This window comes from Electrona antarctica (assembly GCF_951216825.1).
Source record: "Electrona antarctica genome assembly, chromosome: 10".
NCBI lineage: Eukaryota > Metazoa > Chordata > Actinopteri > Myctophiformes > Myctophidae > Electrona > Electrona antarctica.
Window position 1 is genome coordinate 6,479,755 of NC_136791.1, and position 25,024 is coordinate 6,504,778.

General features: G+C 42.2%; 1 protein-coding gene across 1 annotated transcript; it reads right to left on the reverse strand.

The window, feature by feature from the left end:
• On the reverse strand, positions 1-24,142 carry LOC306931004 (delta-1-pyrroline-5-carboxylate synthase-like). Its single transcript, XM_079512168.1, has 18 exons — positions 23,885-24,142; positions 22,579-22,695; positions 21,197-21,348; positions 20,103-20,252; positions 18,781-18,885; positions 17,834-17,989; positions 17,191-17,281; positions 16,919-17,043; positions 16,675-16,819; positions 16,142-16,215; positions 13,982-14,075; positions 10,273-10,493; positions 9,043-9,180; positions 7,839-8,034; positions 7,382-7,503; positions 4,121-4,307; positions 1,479-1,574; positions 1-1,324 (listed from the first exon to the last, which is right to left on the reverse strand). The coding sequence occupies exons 1-18, from the start codon at positions 23,886-23,888 to the stop codon at positions 1,143-1,145; spliced, it is 2,355 nt and encodes a 784-aa protein (XP_079368294.1). The 5' UTR covers positions 23,889-24,142; the 3' UTR covers positions 1-1,142.
• Positions 24,143-25,024: the final 882 nt, after the last annotated feature.

Below are 25,024 nucleotides of genomic sequence, written 5' to 3' on the forward strand. Positions count from 1 at the left end.
TAAAGAACTGTACAGCATATTTATTCAAATCATTTGTGCAAAACGGTAGGACCATGACCAAAAAGAAACGGAAGAAAACGAGCTGTACGAGCAGCACATAAGTTAGAAAAAGACAGAACTTTCCAAGTAGAAAAATAATGATAGTTACAAAATCACAACTGTTTTATTACTTTCAGTCCTTCTAGGAAGAAAAATCTGATATGGGATGAAATAACCTAGGCGGGAGTTCGTGTTACCGTCACAGGCGCTTGTCGTCATAATGACACTGATAAGATTCATCATCCCTCTTCAAAACAATGTGGGCACTAGGCTTGGGCGGTATCAAGGTGTTATAGTATAGTATAGTGTACTGTACCAGGCTAGTTATCAATACCAATGGTATGATTTTCAATAAAGTCAAAAATACAGACAAGGAATCGTGAAGATATTGAGGACTTGTTCCAACTACAAAAGCGGTAAATTAGTCACGATGTGATTGCCAGTCTGTCACCTGGACTTCACCTCTGTTCAGCTCACCAATATCAATATCTGCCACAGCAACAAGTGTCACTGGGTCATGCTGAATATGGATTAAGGACACTTCATTATTCTATGGGCAATACAATATTTAAAAGATGTATCTACCGGTATTCACATTTTCAACCCATTTTGGGCGGGAACCCCTTTTGGTGTTAGCATTATGTTATGCTTTAGCTATTGAAAAATAGCAGACCTACAAGCTCGTAGCGCGCCACCGAGTGGCGCGCTACGAGCTTGTAGGTCCGCTATTTTTTTTAAATCGAAGAACGACTGACATAGAAACATAGCTTTTTCAGAAAACTGTCAGGATGTAGAAGACATTTTTAGAATCTGATCTCAGGTCAAAATGGGTTAAACACCAAACATATACAGTACCATCTACCACGGTAAAGTGTCAGAAAGGTATAAAAATAGATGCCGTCCAAGCCTAGCGAGTGAGAAACGCATCATTATTGGCCAAGGGAGTCTATATCCGGGTAGAATCTCAGACAGAGACTTGTGTGCAGGCTCAGGAAAACAGCGAGGCTCTTTTGAATGAAAAGTTTTATGTTGTAATATCAGGCAAACGGAGCTGCAGTTCAAAGTACATCGGGCAGTGTTGGTGCTTCCAATCGGTGGGGGTCCTAGTTGAGGTTCCTATGGGGGACCGGGATGTTCTCGTGGAGGTACTTCATACTGCCTTGATCAGAGAAGTCAGCCACGGTGTGCCCTTCACCCCGAAGTACCCACTTGGTGGTCAGGAGCCCCTCTAGACCGACAGGGCCTCTGGCGTGGATCCGTGCCGTGCTAATGCCAACCTCAGCTCCTGCAATATTACAAATACCTCAAAATGAGCTCTTTGTCAGTTTTAGTACTCAATCTTGAGCTCAAAATAAGCAAAGACAAGACATACTGTATACTATATGTATTATGTTATAACGGAGAGATGTCAAACCATCGTTGCTTTAATCTGTACCTACCTAAGCCAAAGCGGTAGCCATCAGCAAAACGTGTGCTGGCGTTCCAGAACACACAGGCACTGTCGAGTTGCTGTAGGAACTGCTCAGCGGTGTCCTCTGTGGAAATACACAATGTTGAACTCAATATATTCACTACTTAAAAGGACAACTTTGTGTGGAGTTTGCATGTTCTCCCCGTGTCTCCTAGGGTAGGTACCCTCACAAAAACATGCAGTAATCCTCTAAAACTACCTCCCCCTGGCCAGCCGGGGCGCCTGATGGAGGGGAAAGGAACTGGTCGGAATAACGTGTTCCTTCCATGCGCTACGTCCGGCCAGGGAAATTCCCCCCTGTCAGGTGAAAAGAAGCAGCTTGGACTCCTCATGCATAGAAGGAGGCATGAGGTCAGTCCACTGCCCCCCCAGGTTGGCAGAGGAAGTGTAGCGCCCAGGATTACATTAGATAATTGGCACTGGGTGAAAAAACTGGGTTGCAAAATCGTGGGATAAAAATTTAGAAAAAAAACTTTAGTTTTTTCAACCAAGGTTCATGTTTTATGCTGCATTCACATGGAATCAGGCAAGCGGTAGACGGCAAAACGGCAATACCTGCTGGACGGCACGGCACGGTAAAAATATGCCGGGCTGCCGTGCCGTCCTGTTCCGTTTACCGTCCTGCTCCCCCGTCCACTAAAATGAAGTCCGGTTGCCGCCTACCGCTTGCATGATTCCATGTGAATGCAGCATTAGGTTGTTATTAGAGAAAGTAAAAAGATGAATGTTAATTTTCTTTTCCATTTGCTGCTTTCTTTTGTTTTAGAGATTTTAGCAATTTTTTACAGCCGGCCAATCAGAATTTGCGTCCTCACCTTCGTCTTCAATGTTTGTGTTTACACAAACACTCAAAATTGTTCATTCATTGTCAATGGCATTTAATGTTTGTGTGTTAGGACAATGTTTGTGCACATACACCAAAATCTGGACATAGGAGGGGCTATCGCCCCTCAAAACAAAATAAAAATATTTTTATTACAAAACCTTAATATAAGGTTAGCTATTTTTTACAGGGGGGCGGGGGCATTCGAACATGGGACTAAAATATGTATTTCTTTACAAAATCTTATAGCGATTTATTTTTTTATTATTTACTATAGTCCTACTAGACCCCAGAAAATTACATCTGGCCACAAAAGATCACAGGATCTACTGAATGTGAAGGGGGGGGGGCTGCCATACTGTGTTATAGGCTCAATATGACAGTTTGTCACCTCCCCTTCACATTCAGTAGATCCTGTGATCTTTTGTGGCCAGATGTAATTTTACGGGGTCTAGTAGGACTATAGTAAATAATAAAATAATAAATCGCTATAACATTTTGTAAAAGAAATACATATTTAGTCCCATGCTCGAATGCCCCCACCCCCCTGTAGCTACAAAAATAGCTAAAATCGCTAAAACGAAAGAAAGCAGCAAATGAAAATTAAATTACATTCATCTTTTAGTTTCTCTAATAACCTAAAAAAAAACTAAAGTTGTCCTTAAACCCATTTAGGCCTGACGTCGAAATAAAAAAGAAAAATGTATTTTTATTTTATTTTTAAATTTTTATCCCACGATTTTGTAACCCATTTTTCACCCCTGTGTCAAAACGAATGTGATCCTGGGCTCTAGTCTACACACCCTCCGCCAACCTAGAGCAACGGACTTGAACTCATGCTTCCTTCATGCCTGAGTGTCCAAGTTGCTCCTTTACACCTGACAGGGGGGGGGTTTCCCTGGTTGGACGTAGCGCATGGAAGGAACACGTTATTCCAACCAGTTCCTTTCCCCTCCATCAGGCGCCCCGGCTGGCCAGGGGGAGGTAGTTTAGAGACCAGGAAAAAAAATATTTTTAAAATGTATTTTTTTCTGAAAAACCTCATGTTTCTATATCAGTGGTTCTCAATATTTCATGTCAAGGACCCCAAAAATTATATGTAATATGCCGACGACCCCCATCTGAAAATATGTTGTCCCAGGGACCCCCCAGAAGCAAAGATTTGAGTTAAAAACTGAAACTCTGAAAGAATATATATTCAAAGATTTGAGGCACATTTAAGATTTTTCAAAAAATAGCAGACCTACAAGTTCATAGTGCGGCACTCGGTGCCGCGCTATGAGCTTGTAGATCTGCTATTGTTTCAATAGCTAAAGCATAACATAATGCTTAAAACACCAAAAGGGGTTCCCGCCCAAAATGGGTTAAAAACCAGTGCATGAAGTTGTTAAGCCATTCTGGGCGGGAACCCCTTTTGGTGTTAACATTATGTTATGCTTTAGCTATTGAAAAATAGCAGATCTACAAGCTCATAGCACGCCATGGAGTGGCGCGCTACGAGCTTGTAGGTCTGCTATTTTTTTTTTAAATCGAAGAACGACTGACATAGAACAGGGCTTAAAGCCAAAATAAATCCCAAGACTGAAAATGATTTTTTTGCAAATCTGCACTGATCTCATTAAATGACCCCTATGAAATCCTCAGGACTGAAATCAGTCCCCAGGATTGAGAACTTTAAGCCCTGCATAGAAACATAGCTTTTTCAGAAAACTGTCAGGATGCAGAAGACATTTTTACAATCTGATCTCAGGTCAAAATGGGTTAATGTATGGTGTAGATTTGCTAACCATTTTCAGTAACAATGACATCGGTGTGGGAGCTGCCATATTTGTGAATGTGGTCCACGGCATCCTGCATGCTGTCCACCACCTCGATGCAACACTCCAGGTCGCCGTACTCTGTCCTCAGAGACTTCACCTCAGACGGGCTGAAGGTCAAGTATGAAGCAAATCTGGGACCAGCGTGGATCTTGACCTATGGGAACATAGTAGCATGATTTTAGGAACATGCATGGATCATCATCATCATAAAAAAAGATAATAATAATAATAATAAAATAAATAAATCCCCACCGTGAGAAGTGATGTACGGTGATCTTATCGTACATCATCATACATCATCTCATTCCGGCCAATCAGAATTTGCGTCCTCACCTTCGTCTTCAATGTTTGTGTTTACACAAACACTCAAAATTGTCCATTCATTGTCAATGGCGTGTGTGTTAGGACAACGTTTGTGCACATAAACCAAAATCTGGACATAGGAGGGGCTATCGCCGCTCAAAACAAAATAAAAATAATCTCAAGCTATAATTGATAAGTTAATATAAGGTTTTCTGTGACCCTTCATTAACACAATCAGGGCCGGGATTTCTTTCAAAATAGCAGCTCGGGGTGCCGCGCAGATAAGGCAGCTTTTACTCTGAAACATTCCCCCATTCCGTTCCGTACAAAAACCGGGAGAAATAATGTTGCTTGCTTACCTCGCTATGATTACGATAAAGTCGCTGGATAATCCCTCGCGTTCATATTTTAAACGAGAGGCATGTTGAAGTCAGAAATGAAGAGCTTAGTATATCCATCTGGTCAAAACCATGGAGAGCTCCCTAGATTAGGAGATACGAGCCTTTTCTGAGCGGTAAACAGGGAAGTGAACGGCAGCGAGCATGCGCCAACAGCAAGGAGTATGGTGCAGAAGGAGAGGTCAACCCCCCCCCCCAAAAAAAGACAAAAAATCAGAACATTTTTCTTTCGTTTGATATCAATGAAAATGTGCTAGGACGTGTGTACACGGTGGTCAGGAGCCACCGTGCGGGGGTGTGGACTGCGTGTGTGGAATGTGAAGTCGGTGGGGCAAACGGTTGTCGAGTTACGTGCATTACAACCGTACACACACGCACGCAGACACACAGAGACGTGGCGCATTTAGGATTTGTTTAAAAAATATATATATGATGTTATAACATCATGAATAAAAACATGATTTACCGAATGTGGAGTTAGAATAGTCAGAATAGAATAGATTTGTATTTTTATGCCACTGTATAGTAGCACATACGTGAAATGTGTCCTCTTAGCCGACAGGCTTCTTTTGTTTAAAGGGATAGTTCAGATTTTTTTAACTTAAATTGTATGAAATACTTGCCATTAATATAGTGGTTGCAACTGTATTAATTGATTGACCGAGTCCCGTGGTGGGAGTTCTGCTCTGGTTTTGGTCAATATTAAGTAGTTCCGGTCATTTTGTGGGGGGCACTGGGGCCACGCAGTAAAAGTAAACAAATCCACAAAACGAATGTAATTTGTATTGTTGACCTATTTCTAAAATATTAGCGCGACTTTCGTTCAACTTTGACCCCTCTATCACATGGAACTATTTTTTGGACCTAGTGATATGGACACAAAAAACATAGTTCTGTGTGATAGAGGGGTAAAAAAAGAACGGAAGTTGCACTAATATTTTAGAAATAGGTCAACAATACAAGTTAGTTTTGTGGATTAATTTACTTTTACTGCGTGGCCCCCAGTGCCCCCCACAAAATGACCGGAACTACTTGATATTTCACCAAAACCAGAGCAGAACTCCCACCACAGGACTCGGGCAATAAATTAATACAGTTGCAACCACTATATTAATGGCAAGTATTTCATACAACTTAAGTTCAAAAAATCTGAACTATCCCTTTAAAGTGGGAAATTTGGTATAGTCTTTATTGGCCTAAAATATTGTCTATATACATACATTCATGAATCCACTTGCTGACCGGCTGTCGGTATTGAGCACGTTTTTTATAGGGGTTTCTTGTGACCCTACCATTAACATCCTATGGCAGGCAAAAATGTCAAACTTTCCTCATGCTTTAAGTAGCATGTGACATGTCAAACTAGGGGGGTTTCATGATTCTGAATCCATTCCAAGCATGGGTTAAAAACCATAGCCATAGCCAGTTGCCCAAATGTGCCCAAAATGTGCTGACCTCATCACATTTGTCATGACGGCTATGGCCATTTTTAGCCCAATGAGTGTTTTTTTTGTGCAAAACTAATGCTTGGAATAGATTCAGAATCATGAAAACCCCCTAGTTTGACATGTCACATGCTACTTAAAGCATAAGGAAAGTTTGAAATATATTGGATGTTAATGGTAGGGTCACAAGAAACCCCTAATAAAATAAATTCTCAATACTGACAGCCGGTCAGCAAGTGGATTCATGAATATATGTAGACAATATTTTAGACCAATAAAAAAAAGACTATACCAAATTTCCCACCCCACTATCTGCATTTTCCCAACAACTGGGAGCAGTGATCAGCCATTTTACAGCGCCTGGGCATTTAGGGGTTATAGCTGGGAGAGGATTTGGCCAAAAGTTTTAGATTTTTGGCATGGTGTTAGGTATGGGCATAAGGTGTTCAAAAACCATCACAAATGAGTTGGGCTCGCCCCCTAGTGGTCTGTTTGCAACGAAACCAATATTAGATAAGTCAGTATATGGTTGAAACCCCAGATATTGTTTTTACATATTAAATCCCAGTTTATAGGCATTTTAAAAGGACAACCTTTTTTTCAACCAAGGTTCATGTTTTAGGTTGTTAGATTAGAAAGTAAAAGATTGTTGAGTGTTAAAAAAAATTAATTTGCTGCTTTCTTTCGTTTTAGCGAATTTAGCTATTTTTTGACAGAGGGACGGGGCATTCGAACATGGGGCTAAATATGTATTTTTTTACACAATTTTATAGCGATTTATTTTTGTATTATTTACTACCCCAGGAAATGACATCTGGCCACAAAAGATCACAGGATCTACTAAATGTGAAGTGCATTGCATGCAACCCATATATTTGCATATGCGTATACCTGATTCTAATGACTAATTTGGCAATTTTCACTAACGACCCCCCCCCCTCCAGAAATGCCATGCTAAAAACCAGCCTCAATATGAACTGTAGTGTGCCGTGAATTCACTGTAACAACTACCTAAGAGTTTGCGCATATTACTACTGACCATGATAGGTCAGTACAGCTTGTGTGAGTTCATATTGTTTTACCTGTTCCGCTCGAAGCATGTCAATGATCTGATCAAACATAGGAGTTCTCAGCAGGTCTCTGTGGATGAGCAGGGTCTCCATGGCATTACACGCTGCAGGGTAGTCACACTTTGAGTCTTTGACTGCAAAAAAAACAACAGATTAGACCCAAATCAGTCCATCACCAAAATCTATCTTATAGAGCTCAATATAGTACCTCACTCCAAATCTATCTATGCATCCATCCATCCTGTTTATAACAGTGTGTACCTTGTACAATGGAACAAATATGGTTTCCGTGTGTGTGTGTGTGTGTGTGTGTGTGTGTGTGTGTGTGAATTATGAGGCATAGGTGGTGACCGTGAAACAACCAAACATAATTGCACATAAGACACATGCACACAGTACTGTATGGACAAAAGGAATTTTCAATATTGCTTTAGTGCCACCAACAAGCCCCACGTCAGTCAGTACATACCAATGTCTATAGCTTTGTCTATGCTGGCGTCAGCGTCCAGGTAGACGTGACAGACGCCCTCGCTGTGGCCCAGCACTGGAATGCCTTTGGCTGCTTTCTGGATTTCCCTGACCAGCTGGGACGAGCCTCTAGGAATGATCAGGTCAATCATTTTGTCCAGTCTACACAGGTCCTCGACCTCTTCACGTGTGCCCACCTAGAAACACATCCCACATGGGATAATAATAAGCAGTGGTGGAAAAAGCCTACTCAAATGATTTACTTCTTTTACCCATTCTGACCTGAGATCAGATTCTAAAAACGTCTTCTACATCCTGACAGTTTTCTGAAAAAGCTGTTTCTATGTCGTCGTTCTTCGATTTTTCAAAAATAGCAGATCTACAAGCTCGTAGCGCGCCACTCGGTGGCGCGCTATGAGCTTGTAGATCTGTTATTTTTCAATAGCTACAGCATAACATAATGCTAACACCAAAAGGGGTTCCCGCCCAAAATGGTATCAATACTGCAATGTAGAACTACTCCGTTACAAGTAAAAGTCCAGAATTCAAAATGTACAAAAAGGTATTGGCATTAAAATGTACTTAAAAAATAAAATAAAATAAAATAAAATAAAGTACTAAGTCAAGTTTTCAAATGTATACAAATATTTTGAAAATAGCTGATCTGCTATTTTCAAATGGCCAATCTAGGCCTGAAGTGGTTAATGTATGTTTTGTAATAATAATCAAAATCTACCTAGTACCTAAAGTTTTCAAATAATTGTAGTGGAGTAGAAGTAAAAGTATTGGACATTGGAAATAAATACCTCACAATTGTACTTAAATTCAGTACTTCAGTAAATGTACTTAGTTACTTTCCACCACTGATAATGAGCAGTATGACTTTGCAAAGTCAAAGTCGTACGATTAGTCACAGACGTTACCGCAGTGAAATTTGTTCTCCGCATTTGACCCATCTCTTGGAACGGTGAGCCGCAGCGTGCGCCGCGCTCGGGAATCATTAGTTGATTTGACCCCCAATCCAACCCATTGATGCTGAGTGCCAAGCAGGGAGGCATTGGGTCCCATTTTTACAGTCTTTGGTATGACCCGGCCGGGGATCGAACCCCGACCTCCCAGTTTCAGGGCGGACACTCTAACCACAAGGCCACTGTCTGGTACAGTACGTACAAAGTCATACTGAAATGTTCAGCTCGTTGTCGTACCAGTTGAATGGCGTCTGACACACCATGAAGGGAGAGTGCTTCCTGAGTGAGTTGATGTAGAATTTTATTGGTGTTGGCAGCTTCTTTCCCACCTTTCAGTAACAGAGCATTTCCACTGGCCATCGCCAGAGCCGACACCTGTTCAAAGGAAACAAAATATTTGTGTCATGTGTTCAGGAAAATAGTCAGATCTTAACATGTCACAAGTCCCATATCAGTATTAGTGATAATTGAATTGCCAAATTAGTCATTAGAATCAGGTATATGCATATGCAAATATATGGGTTGCATGCAATGCACTTCACATTCAGTAGATCCTGTGATCTACACGTTTTCTGGGTTGTGTTTAAGTTAATGTTGTGTTTTATGCTGAAAAATACAAAATGGGTTTGTACTGTCTACCATGGTAGAATATTCAATTGGTTTGTACTGTCTACCATGGTAGAATATTCAATTGGTTTGTACTGTCTACCATGGTAGACAGTACAAACCAATTACACAAACATACAGACAAAGCTGGTTGTTGGAGTGGTTTGCACCACTCAAAAACACTAACATTAAATCATTTAAATGAAAACACATCACACATTGTTTTCTGATCGCTTGCTTTTGGTAGTGTGGCTGTCGGATAGGGTTCGTCCCCGATCTATAACTAAATAGATGGTATGATCATCATGACGAACATCGACAACTCTCTGTGGTGACAATCAGGACGGGACTAAAGGATGGGCGCAATGGCGCATACTCCTTTCGGGATAACTACAAAATGACACTATTGAGAACTCCAGAATGTTCTTTGGACGACCTTAATAATAATAATAATAAATAATACATACGATTTATATATCGCTTTTCTGGGTACCCAAAGTCGCTTTACAGACATTTTAGTACAGACATTTTTATTAGAAAAATTGTGTCAAACTAGTTAAAAAGGTTTAAAAGGTTAAAAACTATAAAAAATAAATACAAAAAAGAACAAACAATAAGGGTTATGTAGGGTAAGCCAGTTTGAAAAGGTGGGTTTTGAGTGTGCTTTTGAACATTTCGAAGACCTTGCACCCCTGACTATCTGAAGAAAGTATCGGACAGTGTGATTGTTCAGAAGTTGATTGGCTTTTGATTGGCTGAGAGGTCTCACAAGCCTACCTCCAATATAGGTACAAACACCAAGAGAAATTTGAATGTCAGTTGGATTCATTTGAAGTACAGTATGTAAGCCTCTTAACTGACCTGTGGGAGGCAGTCAGGGCGGGATTCAAAGATGACCAGGAGGACACCGATAGGTACGGTGATCTGTTCCAGCTCCAGGTTGTTTGAAATCCTGGTTCGATTCACCACCCGGCCCACACTGTCCCTGGAGGACACCGCGATCTGACGCAGGCCAATGGCCAGGCTGTTCAGCTTGGATGAAGATAGACTCAGGCGGTTCAGCAGGGGCGCAGAAAGGCGACCTATAGCGAGCAACAGAAACCCTTAATAACTGAAACCCCACAACAGAAACCCTTGGGGCATAACTGAAACCCCACAACAGAAACCCTTGGGGCATAACTGAAACCCCACAACAGAAACTCTTGGGGCATAACTGAAACCCCACAACAGAAACCCTTGGGGCATAACTGAAACCCCACAACAGAAACCCTTGGGGCATAACTGAAACACCACAACAGAAACCCTTGGGGCATAACTGAAACACCACAACAGAAACCCTTGGGGCATAACTGAAACCCCACAACAGAAACCCTTGGGGCATAACTGAAACCCCACAACAGAAACCCTTGGGGCATAACTGAAACCCCACAACAGAAACCCTTGGGGCATAACTGAAACCCCACAACAGAAACCCTTGGGGCATAACTGAAACCCCACAACAGAAACCCTTGGGGCATAACTGAAACCCCACAACAGAAACCCTTGGGGCATAACTGAAACCCCACAACAGAAACCCTTGGGGCATAACTGAAACACCACAACAGAAACCCTTGGGGCATAACTGCGAGGCAACACCTTGTGACCTTCTACCTGTATAGCGTTTTTCTATAAAGTATTTTTGGGTCCCTATACGTTTTGTTTACATTTTGTTTTGAATTATTATTTCACGTTCCCAAAAAAAGCAAAATTGTTCATGAATTAAAAACAAAATTCAGTGTTTTTTGTGTGTGTGTTTTTTCCGGAAATGTCATGAAGAAATTAAAAGAAAAATCAAATAAATTCCATAAATTAGAAAACAAATGTTTAAGAAGTAGTGAGAATAGCCGATCTACAAGCTCACAACGTGGCGCGAAGCGTCACGTTGTGAGCTTGTAGATCGGCAGTTTTTTCCACTAGTTTGGGGGCCGGGCAAACGTCTAATTTATTTTTTGGGTGGCGGGCTAATTCAGTGTTTTTTGTGTGTGTGTTTTTTCCGGAAATGTCATGAAGAAATTAAAAGAAAAATCAAATAAATTCCATAAATTAGAAAACAAATGTTTAAGAAGTAGTGAGAATAGCCGATCTACAAGCTCACAACGTGGCGCGAAGCGTCACGTTGTGAGCTTGTAGATCGGCAGTTTTTTCCACTAGTTTGGGGGCCGGGCAAACGTCTAATTTATTTTTTGGGTGGCGGGCTAAGATGTTTGGGAACTACTGTTCTAGTATGTTCTACTAAGTATATATACATTACATTACATTACATTACAGTCATTTAGCAGACGCTTTTATCCAAAGCGACTTACAATAAGTGTATTCAACATAGGTAGGGAACAAAAACTACTAATCACCAGAAGTCTTTAGTGCATTTTCTGCAAAAACAAGCAACCAAGAGTATACCTAGTGCTAAGGTAAAAGTGCAATATATCAGCTACCTATTTCCTTAAACAGATGAGACAAAATAGCTAAATCAAATGAGCATGAGCTAAAACAATTAAGTGTATCGACTAAACAAGATCCAATAAACAATACAACAATAGAAAACAAGCGTTCGTACAACTAGTTAACAACAAGTAGGTCAGGCAGAGAGGAATGGTAGTGTTTCCTGAAGAGGTGGGTTTTCAACCTGCGGCGAAATATGGGCAGTGACTCTGCTGTCCTAACATCAGTGGGAAGTTCATTCCACCACTGTGGGGCCAGAACAGAAAAGAGTCGTGACCGTGTGGATCGGCCAGAAGGACCCTTGAGTGACGAGGCAATCAGTCGCCCCGAGGTGGCAGACCGAAGTGGTCGGGCAGGGGTGTAGGCATCGACCATAGCCCGGAGGTAGGAAGGAGCTGTTCCTTTCACTGCCCTATAGGCTAACACCAGGGTTTTGAACTGGATGCGAGCCGCTACGGGGAGCCAGTGTAGAGAACGGAGAAGGATGGTTGTGTGGGAGAACTTGGGGCGGTTGAACACCAGACGAGCCGCAGCTTTCTGAACAAGCTCCAGAGGTCTGATGGCAGATGCCGGAGCACCAGCAAGGAGGGAGTTGCAGTAGTCCAGGCGGGAGATGACGAGAGCCTGGATGAGCACCTGGGCTGCCTTCTCCGTGAGGAAGGGGCGAATCCTCCTGATGTTGTAGAGGAGGAATCTGCAGGACCTTGTCACTGATGCGATGTTTGCCGAGAACGTCAGTTGATCGTCCAGGGTCACACCCAGATTTTTCGCAGTCCGAGTTGAGGTCACCACAGCATTATCAATGGTGATGGCCATGTCTCGGTGCGGACAGCCCTTCCCCGGGAGGAACATCAGCTCGGTCTTGTCCAGGTTGAGCTTCAGGTGGTTTGTCGACATCCACGCCGAGATGTCAGCCAGACAAGCAGCAATGCGTGCCTCCACTTGGGTATCAGAGGGGGGGAATGAGAGGATCAGCTGGGTGTCATCGGCATAGCAGTGGTAGGAAAAGCCATGGGAGTGGATGACAGCACCCAGAGATGTAGTGTAGAGAGAGAAAAGAAGAGGACCCAGAACCGAGCCTTGGGGAACCCCAGTTGTGAGCCTGTGTGGTTCTGACACAGACCCTCTCAGCATCACCTGGTAGGAGCGACCCGTCAGGTAGGATGCAAACAGGGAGAGTGCAGAGCCTGAGACACCCATCCCCTCGAGGGTGGAGAGGAGGATCTGATGGTTCACCGTGTCGAACGCTGCAGACAGGTCCAGGAGTATCAGGACGGAGGAGAGAGAGTTCGCTCTAGCGGCATGGAGCGACTCCGTCACTGCCAGCAGGGCAGTCTCTGTCGAGTGACCCACTTATATGTTTATATATATATATGTTTATATGTTTATATCCACTTATATGTTTGAATCAATTCAGTATTTAAGTCCGACGTCATTTTGTAGTGCTACGTTACGTCCGGGTCCAAGTGGCACCAGCTCCCGTCCGCATCTCATTGTAAATAGAATATCTAAACGCGTGAATCTTTTTACAATGACGTTATTTTTCAGAAAGGAAGCCATTGAGGGTTAAAATGGGTCTTAATGCTTCCAACTCGAGTACAATTATTAATGTTTTGTACAAGTTTCCATGACAAAAACAAATATGATGTGGAGACAATAAAGACTATTATTATCATTATTATTGAAGGTGGTAACAGTCCATTTGCTCAGTAAAATATTTCGGGGGCATATTTAGAATGTTTGCAGGCTTGAGTATGTTGAATCTAGTTTGCATTAATGAGGATTTAGTTGACACAATGAAATAAAATGGCGATAGTATTCCGTGTGGGGCAGACGGCCTGTCACAGCCAGATTTGGGAGAGCAGCGCAGCTTTGTTGTTGCGAGGAAAGCGGTAAAATGAGACTTTCGTGGTTGTTTTCGTCTCAGATTTAGTCCGACGGAGCGTCACAGTATAACTCTATGGGGACACAAAAAACTCTATGGGGACACAAAAGTAGGACCCGGAAGTATCTCACGTCACAGCTAAAATACTGAATAGCCATTTCCATGGTAACAACAGTGAAAAGGTGATGACGAATAGCAAGTCTGTACCAGCTGCTTTCTCCATGTCTTTCTTGTTGGCACTGAGAATCTCATCCTGTTTCTCTGTCAGTAGTTCAGCCAGCCGGCAGATTATCTCACCCCTCTAATAAACAAACAAACAAAAACAAAAACATACATAGTAATAGTAATAATAATATGAGCCACTGCATCCTGGATCTATTCGCTAGAGAAAAGCATGAAGTGAAAGTGAAGTGAAAATGAGGGGGATTGTTTTTTTTGCTGTTCACGCGTGCCAGCCAGGCTGTGAGTTGAGCGACTTTAGGAGAGTGGACATCGCATCAAACTACACCTACATGGAATCAAAGGTGTGTGCATGAAAACGTGCAATTTATTGGCATAGCCTATAACTGGCATGTACGAGTAGAACGTCGTTTTTGACAGCAATTGGAATTATTAGGCTGGCTATTGTCAGTAGGGGTCGATTCTGTAATATGATATCTCAGAACAAATTGGATCTCTGAACGAATCACGTGGGTCCAATTAGGTTCGGTCCGTCTTTGGATCAAATTTAACAGGTCCATTCTGATTCAGTTCCATCATTTGAAAAACATGTCGGAAAGAATCGGGTCTCATAACAAATTTCATGAATCCATTAAGGTTCTGTCATTTTGGATCCATGAAGAGCTCTACTTTAAATGCATTTTCAACTGTGTCACTGTTAAAGCTGCAATACAAGATGTATTTTAATGAGTAAATCATACTTTTGACCAATATGTATGGTAGAGTACTGTATTAATACAATGTAGAACTAGTAAAGCTGCAATTGTTTGGTGTACAATTCCACTTGTCATCTTATGTCAGCAGTAGCACTGCTTTGGGTGAGAGAATGGGCTATATGCTCACATAATAACTCTTCCTACTTCCGAAACAAACCAGCTCAGTGGCCTTGTGGTTAGAGTGTCCGCCCTGAAACTGGGAGGTCGGGGTTCGATCCCCGGCCGGGTCATACCAAAGACTGTAAAAACTGGGACCCAATGCCTCCCTGCTTGACACTCAGCATCAATGGGTTGGATTGGGGGTCAAATCTACTAATCAAATGATTCCCGAGCGCGGCGCACGCTGCAGCTCACCGCTCCTTGGCTGCGGCTCACCGCTCCTTGGCTGTGGCTCACCGCTCCAAGAGATGGGTCAAATGCGGAGAACCAATTTCACTGCGGTAACGTGTGTGACAAATCGTACGACTTTGACTTTGACCCTACTTCCCTCCTTACAGATGAAACTAATTAACCCATTCTGGGCGGGAACCCCTTTTGGTGTTTTAAACATTGTTATAATTTAGCTATTGAAAAATAGCAGATCTGCTATTTTAGAAAAATCATGAAAATATTTATTTCAGAAAACTGGAGGATTTAGAAGATTTTTTTTTAAATTTTGAGGTCAGGTTTGACCTTTGACCTATGTTTCTATGTCAGTGGTTCTTCGATTTTTCAAAAATAGCAGACCTACAAGCTCATAGCGCGCCACCGAGTGGCGCGCTATGAGCTTGTAGATCTGCTATTTTTCAATAGCTAAAGCATAACATAATGCTAACACCAAAAGGGGTTCCCGCCCAGAATGGGTTAAGGCTCTGTTCCATTTATTGTGCAGTGGTTCTCAAACCTTTTCATTTCAGGGACCCCCATAACTCTGGACAGTGTACAAATGGAACCAAATGGACCCGTACATTTGTACACTCTCAGCGCTCCATTTTCGCCACCGCTAAACCCCTTATCCCTAAACTTCTTTGCCTTTTTTTTACTATTTTGAAAAATATTTTTCAACTAGCCAATCTACATTGACACGTTGTGAGCTTGTAGACTGTCCATTTTAACTATTCAAAAATGTTTTGCAAAATAGTAAAAAAAGGCAAAGAAGTTTAGGGATAAGGGGTTTAGCGGTGACGAAAATGGAGCCCTCAGTCTCAGAGTTAAACACCCATACGGGGCCATTTGGAACCCACTCAAGGACACTTTGAGACCCACTGGTGTAGCAGTGTTTCCAGTGAGCCAACATGCACAATAGCAGCACCCTGACTCTGTTTGACCAGGATGGATCAGAGCGTTCATCAGTATCAGCGGTAACACCTGTGAACTAAGGTAGTAGGGAAGGGGCCCAAGTTCTTTCCAAAATGGCGTGTGACGTGAGCATAGAGCCCATTGAGAAACTCACCTCCTCTGGAAGCAGAGCGGCCAGGGTCCGGCCTGCCTGCCTGGCCATATCTGTCTGCTGCTCCACGGTTGGACCTGTTGGAAAACAAAAAACAGTGTATTAAAACCCATTTTGACCTGAGATCAGATTCTAAAAATGTCTGTTTGAAAATGACAGTTTTCTGAAGAAGCTATGTTTCTATGTCAGTCGTATTTCGATTTTTCTAAAATAGCAGACCTACAAGCTCGTAGCGCGCCACTCGGTGGCGCGCTATGAGCTTGTAGATCTGCTATTTTTCAATAGCTAAAGCATAACATAATGCTAACACCAAAAGGGGTTCCCGCCCAAAGTGGGTTAAGGAACTAACTAACCTTCGGTCTTAATTGCACCTTTTGGCAGGTCCTCATTTTGACAATTAAAATGCAATATAATTCCCTTTAGTGATCCGATGAAAAGTAAGTAATAAAAACAGACACGGTAAATAAAATAGGGAGAATAGATGAAACACTGGAGAATAAAAAGTGGAGATTAAACAGAAAAATCACTTCAATTACCTGCAGGTTTCACTTCAGAGAAGAAGGTGCCAACTTTCTTCCCTTCTACGATGTCAGTGATGACGTGACCCGTGACTTTGGGATGTGTGCCGTTGGCAATGACAACAGATGTGCCTCCTTGCAGAGCCCACAGTGCTGCTTTCACCTGGCCAAGACAACATGGTGAGAAATAGCCTCGTTGTCATTGGTCCTATGGGGACCCCACTTTGAGGAACAATGGACTAGTCATTTCTACGACACTGACCTTGGCTTCCATGCCACCAATGCCTACTTTGGACTTGGTGCCATATTTGATAGACTGCTGGTCTCCGGGGTAGAATATATCAATGAGCTTGGCATCATCTGTTCCTGGAGGGCTGTCATATAAGCCTGTTGGATAGATTATTATTTGGATAAGTATTTCTTTACCCTGGGTAGCCACATTCAGAATCTCTTTTCAATTCAATTACAAGAAAAATAAATGGATGGAAGGCAATACACCATTAACAAATATTGCATTGCGGTTGATTCCTGTACCTTCAACATCAGACAGAGCAATAAGTAGATCTACTTTCATCTCAACAGCCAAACGTGCAGCCAAGCTGTCATTATCCTTGATGCTTATTACCTGAAATACAAAAAAAACAAGTCATTAAGAGGAGCATCTCACCACAACACACAATTTGTTTATTTATAATTCATTGCACATATCAAAACCAACGAGGGGGTCTAAAGAATTATAATATATGAATCAAAATATGCTAATGGTATGTTACAAACAAACCATCACGTATACTGTACACACTGCCCTGTTTCTGGGAAAGGTTACCTTTCTAGAAACAGGGCGTTTTTTAATATACATTTATACGGAAAAACGGTTGGTGGACACACACACACAGTACACGTGACGTGACGTGTGTGCATGGTCTCGTACACACACACACACACACACACACACACACACACACACACACACACACACACACACACACACACACACACACACACACACACACACACACACACACACACACACACACACACACACACACACACACAGTAAATGTGCAACAATGTGAGCGTACATGAACAGTTGGCGAAGGTGAATACAATAAGCGAAGAGAAACGTTTCAAGTATAATTTCTGTTAAGTCAGTCTCACAACACACAGAAGAACCCACGTTTACTCCCAGATCACTGTTGGGAACAGGAGGAGCCACCACGGCATCATTGGTGTTGATGATGGGAACGATGTTCATGCGCAGCAGTTCATGGAGGGTGCTGTTCAGGTTGCGTCGCTTCTGCTCATCATGGAAATCTAGGTTGGTCACTAGGATCTATAGGGTCGACATGGAAAGAATATGGAGAAATGTAAGATCAGGGTGGAAAAGTAGCACTTAGTCCTGCTGTGAATGAGTTAAAAAAAAACTAAAACCTTGGTGAGCATTACAGACCCCCACAATATGTAGCTGTTTTTAGATCGTTTTGAAATTTGTCTTAGCTTTTTATTTGTAAACCTATGAAATTCACATGAATACCTTTTGTTTTTGTTTTCCTGATTTTCTGATGTATTGTGATGTTTTTCTATATTATGATATTGTATTACTTGACGACACTGAAAATTAGTTTAATTACTCAGTGTAATTTTGAGAATAAATAAAACTTGAATGAAAAAGGTGCTCTATAAATACAGTTTGAGTTGACGTTGAATACAAAGAAGAGGAAGCGCTGCCGTGGTCCGTGTGGTTATCTAAAAAAACAAACTGGTGCTTGTTGGCGAAGGAGATCCATCACAGCACTCTGTTGCAGTCTGCGTCAAGTATAAAAAGCCATTATTTTAAATGGCATCAGCTTGGCAAAAAACACAAAAAACTACCAACGTGTTTTGGCTGTCAAGCCTTCATCAGGGTCTCTAAACAATTTGAGTTGAGTTGATTATCGTCCTATTCCATGTGAAATGTGGTACTTCCAACTAAGAGCATAGATCACATTTCACAGCATTACCGTAGATTATTAAAATGCATTATTATTGCACAGCCACAATAAATAACATTCGTCATTTCAATATTCCAGCGAGCATGAAGCGAAACCTGTAATGAAGGAATACTTATTTTGTGCCGGTACATACTTGTGCAGTGCATGTGCTGTACTGGGTGAACATGGTTTCATACAGTGCCATTAGGCCACTCTGCCCCGCAGCTGCACACGCCCGTGCCTCCAACACTGGAACCGACTGTGGTACAGAGAGAATGGAAAACAATGGCACATAGTGGAGGATCTTATGGAGAGAAAAGGGTGATTTCGTGCCAATTCATCTAAAAGTGCCACATTTTGCACAGATGTAGGCCAGGGCTAGCCTTGTTTCCAGCCTGATTCACTGTGTTCCGTGAATTTGTTTTGTCACTTCGCTACTCAGTCCTATCTCCAAGGTAGGAGGGTCATGTGAAAGGGTGAAATCGAGGAACGTTTCGATCCCTTAGGATCTTCTTCAGGAATAGTGTGACAGGGAATGGGTGTGCACCTTTATACAGGAAGGGGTACAACTGATTGGCTCTAACGATGGGTGGTGACTAATGCCACCTAAGCCCAAACCAATTATCAAATTTCCAATATCACAATAATAATAATAAACATGGTAACATGGTTTAAATATACAAAAATACAACAGGTACAGAATGAAAGGGTGAAATCGACCCATGGCTTCCGATTGGTCTGTGGTGCGGGTTGGGGAAAAAAAAGAAAACACCAGTTTGACGTCATATCAATGATGCACAGCTACTGCTGCAACGTACGTATCATTCACTAAGCTCACCCCAAACAGCTGTCAGGTTTTTTTGTACTACTGAATCTGACATAGTGGACTACTGAATCAAACTAGTGTTTACTTTTTACCGTAGGTTTTACTCTCGAGTCTCGAGTGAGAAAAGCATGGACAGAGTGGAGCTGGCAACAACGTGGGTACACAACAGGTGACTTTATGAAATAGGAGACTGCCGCCTGCTGGCCAGACTGAGTAGCGACGTGACTAAACAAATTCACAGAATGCAGCTATTCAGGCTGGAAGTTGGAACCCAGGCTAGCCCAGGGCATGCTATAATGATTTGGCTAGGGCGCCCGAGCCGGCGACCTTGGGAAACTGCTGCTGCAAGTTGGGGTACCATTAACAACCTATATAAAAAGTACAAAATGTTCTAAATGTCATTATGCTTTAAGTAGCATGAGACGTGTCAAACTAGGGTGTTTTCATGATTATGAATCGATTGCAAAAATGTGTTTTGCCAGAAAAACACTCCTTGGTCTAAATTGGAAGGGACTTACAGCATAGAGTACCATGCATGCATTCAAGTACTACAATATTTGAGTCTCAAACATTCACTGTCAAAAAGATGGAATGTCTGAGAAGGGTAACCCATTGCCAGTACTATGCTGATGTGCAGTGCCTTGATTCACCATGTCCTTGAGCTGGTTCTGTCCAGAATGCAGGGCTTGTCTGACGCTCTGGGAGAGCAGGATCTCATGCCTTAGTCGCTGTTTCCCAAATGCCACAGCTCCACTAGTGACAATCATCATCTCCCTACCCTGGCTCTGCAGCTCAGCCACCTGCATGGGAAAAAAGACAAATAATAACCCTTTGTCATTTGTCACACCAACAACGAGTCACCAAAATTAATTATTTGAAATCTTTACTTGCATATGCAAACAACGTTGTCCTCCTTTTATGCCCACCTAATATTTTTGTCCTAACGCAAACATTAAATGCCATTGACAATGAATAGAAAATGTACGTCATATATAGACAAGCAAATCGGCTATTTTGTCTAGAGTAATTCGTTAATAAATACATTTCATTTATTGATATTTATTTTCATATTTTTAGTTTTACATCATGAAGATGCATGATAATAAAAGCACCCCTTACTTCACACGTGTGTGATTTTTATTGTTACATAGCAATCATCATCAATTTCACAATTGAAATGCGTACAAAATCTTTTGAAAATAGCCGATCTACAAGCTCACAATGCGTCGCGATGCGACACATTGTGAGCTTGTAGATCTGCTATTTTCCAATGGCCGAAATGTATATAGGGCTGAAGTGGTTATGTTTTCTAATAAAAAATAAATAAATAGCCCAGGCGGTGGCGTAACCGTCTGGGCACCCGACTGGTAATCCAGTCGCAGTGTGCCGCGGGTTCGACTCCCGAGCCCGACACGGCCTTTACTGCATGTCTTCCCCCATCTCTCTCCCGTTTCCTGTCAGCCTACTGCCTGTCCCTTCAAAAACCAATAAAAGGCGTAAGCCGCAAAAAAAATATCTTTAAAAATAAATAAATAAAAATCTCCAAAGTAACTAAAGTTTTCAGATAATTGTAGTGGAGTAAAAGTAACAACATTTGCCTCCGAGAGTAAAAGTATAGAAAATTTGGCATACTCAAGTAAAGGAAAAAATACCTCAACATTTTACTCAAGTACAGTACTACTTAAGTAAATGTACTTAAGTTACTTTACACCACTGTCCAGAGTGGCAACAATGTGACACGGACCTGTTCCACTATTGACGCCAGCCGTCCCAGCGACAGGCCACACTCATCCCCCCGGGTCACCACAGCACTGCCCAGCTTCACAACAATGCGCTTGGCCTGCTTCAACTCACTCCGGTGAGCAAAGGACTTCCCATGGGAACGGGTGAGAGGAACTGTATAAGACAAGAACGGCATAATAGTGACAGATTAATAATAACCAATTTAGTTTGCAGTGATTGTTATTGTACCCACTTTGGTTAATAGCGTTACTGTACAATGTAGGGATGGGAATTATCAATAATGAACTTGCATTTTTATGGCGCTTTTCTGTGCACTACGTGCCTACTCAAAGCGCTTACAATGGTTCATTCATTCATACATTGGCAGGTGAAGCGGCGAACAGTCGACGCCAGCGTCCTCACTTCCCACATTCACAGTCACACACCAATGGTGGTAAGCTCACACCGACCGACTCATTGGTGGCAGTGTAGGTTTCAGTGTCTTGCCCAAGGACACTTCGACATGTGGACAGGAGGAGCCGGGATTCGAACCGCCGACCCATGGATCAATACCTTTGTCTCCATCCACCACCATTTGAAATACAGGTGTTTTTCAGTTGCTTCGTATTGATATTCTGTGCATTCAATTCTTATTTTAAACTTGGTGTCAGTAAAAAATCACACCCGTGTGAACTGAGTGGTGTAAGGTCTTATATAGACTGATGGTCTGACGTAATGTCTGACGTAATTAAATCACACCCGTGTGAACTGGATGACTGTAGCAACCATGCTCATTTTTTGAGCACAGACAGACAGACAGACACGTAAACTAACAAAGCCAGTCGTAGGAGTGGTTTACACCACTCAAAAAAGGAACATCACAGGTGCAACATGGTGACTGGGCATATCATGTTTGTTTTTAGTTTTTCCCAAATAATTATGCTTTAGCAAATTCAACATAAACAAGGCGGAAACCAGGTTGGAACAAAGTAGACTTTTTTTTTTTAACTGGCCCACACTCGGCCACGCGTGCCGTGCAGACAGCATTACATTCACAGAAAACCGCCCAATGATAGAACCGCAGAACTTTTGATTAATTATTAACCCATTTTGGGCGGGAATCCCTTTTGGTGTTAGCATTATGTTATGCTTTAGCTATTGAAAAATAGCAGATCTACAAGCTCATAGCGCGCCACCGAGTGGCGCGCTACGAGCTTGTAGGTCTGCTATTTTTGAAAAATCGAAGAACGACTGACATAGAAACATAGCTTTTTCAGAAAACTGTCAGGATGTAGAAGACATTTTTAGATTCTGATCTCAGGTCAAAATGGGTTAATTGAAGAATGTCTTAACGGTGATGAATCGATTAGCATCCCTATAGTACAATGCTGTGTGAGTGCTTACACTTGGTCTGTGAATATGTCCTGTGGAAGGCTGAGCAGACATTTGGCGGCCGGGTCCTGGACTGCAGGCGGGAACACAACGCCAGCCTTGGAAACATGGCACTGAGACCTGCAAAAGCTAGACATAGAGTACCAACAACACAGATCATCCAAATCAACTGATGTATTACTCAATTATTATTGGTCAAATTATAACTTTAATCTTTCCATGTTACATGAGGTCAGCAGTGTGTTAACTGCTGTATCTTTGATGCATAACTATCAATGAATTCATTATGTAATGGAGGGGGGGTTTCTTTCCTGGTAGTTTTTTTTTTTTTTACCAGAGTTGTTTATTATTCTAACAAGAATGTATTTGATTAGTTTTAGAACAAGACTGAAGTCATGCATGCCATTCACAGCCTCCATGATGTTGTCCAGACCTACAGACTATCTACAGAAAAAGACAGTTATGTGACATGTCAGAAAACTGCCACACTGTGACACTTCAGTGATGTTTATGGAACTATCGGCTCCGCCTCGATCCTGAACACATCATTCATCACGGAAACGCACACACCCACCCACTGGTGTAACTGTAACATTGTTTAATTATTCTCTATAGTAGATCCCATGTCTCAATACAGGTGACATATGGAAGCAAAGCAAAGTTACTATATTTACCCAGGGTAACTGGACTAAGCATCAGATACTTGTTTACAGCCAGGCCCTGCTCATAGAACATGGTAGTGGTTCAATGCCTTGCTCAAGGGCACTTCAGCGGTGGTAATTTTAACGTGCCGGTCCGGGGATACGAACTGGCGACCTTCCGGTATCAAGACCGCTCGGCCACCGCTGCCACCACACATAACAGGCAAAGGCACACCCGAGTGAGCAACACGTACAGTCTGTACAAGTTAGGCTTGTCTGGTCACACTGTCACACACAATAGCTATGTCAAGTTCAACATCAGTCTTGAGCTGTCGTGACGACAGTCAGCTATAGTCAGTAAATCACTGCTATGCTAATGTTGACAGCAACACATTCTACAGCTAAGCGACATAACACAAGGCTGCGTGCTGTTGCATGCCGTTATCAATACTAAACTAACGTTATGCTGCATGTGTAGCTAGCTATCCAGCTAGTTGTGCTAAAAATCATGTGTAGGCTACTGTACTGTACATGTGGCTACTCTCTCTCAGGTTAGCCTGGATACTGGGACGCTTCCGCACAAGCCGCAGCAGAGCTATGGCAAGCATGGCTAGTGTACGCTGCCTCCCTACTAGCATAACGACATTTTACTTCTTATTAGCAGGTGCATCTCTTACCCATGCGATATGAGCACTGAATCCTCCCAGCGGTGCAGCTGTCTGTGTGTACACCTCACTGCAGATGAGAGGACAGGGACACGTCGTCAGAGGAACTGCTCTGATGCCTTGCCACATCCACAACAGACACGTGCGCCATATACAGTAGCAATTCACCAACAGCTTCTACGCAGGATTCAGTGCTATGTAAAGTCTGGTGCAGATCATGTAACGTTCGCCCCAAAACACACTCGTCCCTATTAGGGTATGCGCGTGACATCATCATCAAACCCGGAAGTTATGCAGGAATGCCTGCTGAGTGCTTGGCTATGGCTTGGCTGAGTGTCAAAAAACTACTTTCTGGCCTTGACAGCCCATGCATCCAAACAGAAAAGTCATATCTGAGTGCATTAAACAACATTAAACAATGTTAAACTCACTTTGCCTGTTGCTTTGCCACTCGATTTGCCATTCACTTTAAGCATGCGCATACCCTCTATTCTATTCTATTCTATTAGTTATTGTTTGTTTGTTTGTTTATCCCTCGTCCTTATTGATTGATTGAATACTTTATTAACAGCAGGAAAAAAGCACAGGAAAGTACAGTTCAATTAATATAAGGTCTGCTAAGAGGATGTATAACCCAAGAAAAGCACTTGGCGTGCATATCGAAGGCCCTCATTCAGTTCATTTAAAATACAGATTTCCATTATGTGAGACTGCTGATTATTGCATTTTCAGATTTTACTGATAACATTTAAGGCACTTCATATGCCCTGGCTAGAGGACAATTAAAATGTCCATGAATCCAATCCAGGTACACTGACTGTACAGCAGCTAGAAAGTAATCCGAACCTGAACAACTCTGCTGCAGAGTTTGCAGCCTAGGGCCGGTGACCCAAACCCCCAAACCCCAAGAAAGGACAAATGTGCGCCAATTTTGGACACGTGTGCGCATGCCAATTTTTGGGGTGGTCAGAATGGTCTTTTGTGCCATGATTTCACATCAGAATAGTCTACACATTGGATGTCTTATGCTAATGAAGCAAGATGTTCCGCAATAACTTAAACAGTAAAATAAGCAATATATTCTCATTACATGTAAACATTCAAATAGATAATATTTATAAGGGCCACAGATGTTGGGCAGGCCATACATAT

Excerpts from the sequence above, each read along its gene's own strand:
- LOC306931004 (XM_079512168.1), bottom strand. Across the intron at positions 9,181-10,272 it reads GCCCTGACTGCCTCCCACAG|GTGTCGGCTCTGGCGATGGC; the intron begins GTCAGTTAAGAG and ends TCCTTTGAACAG. Across the intron at positions 7,504-7,838 it reads AGACAAAGCTATAGACATTG|TCAAAGACTCAAAGTGTGAC; the intron begins GTATGTACTGAC and ends TTTTTTTTGCAG.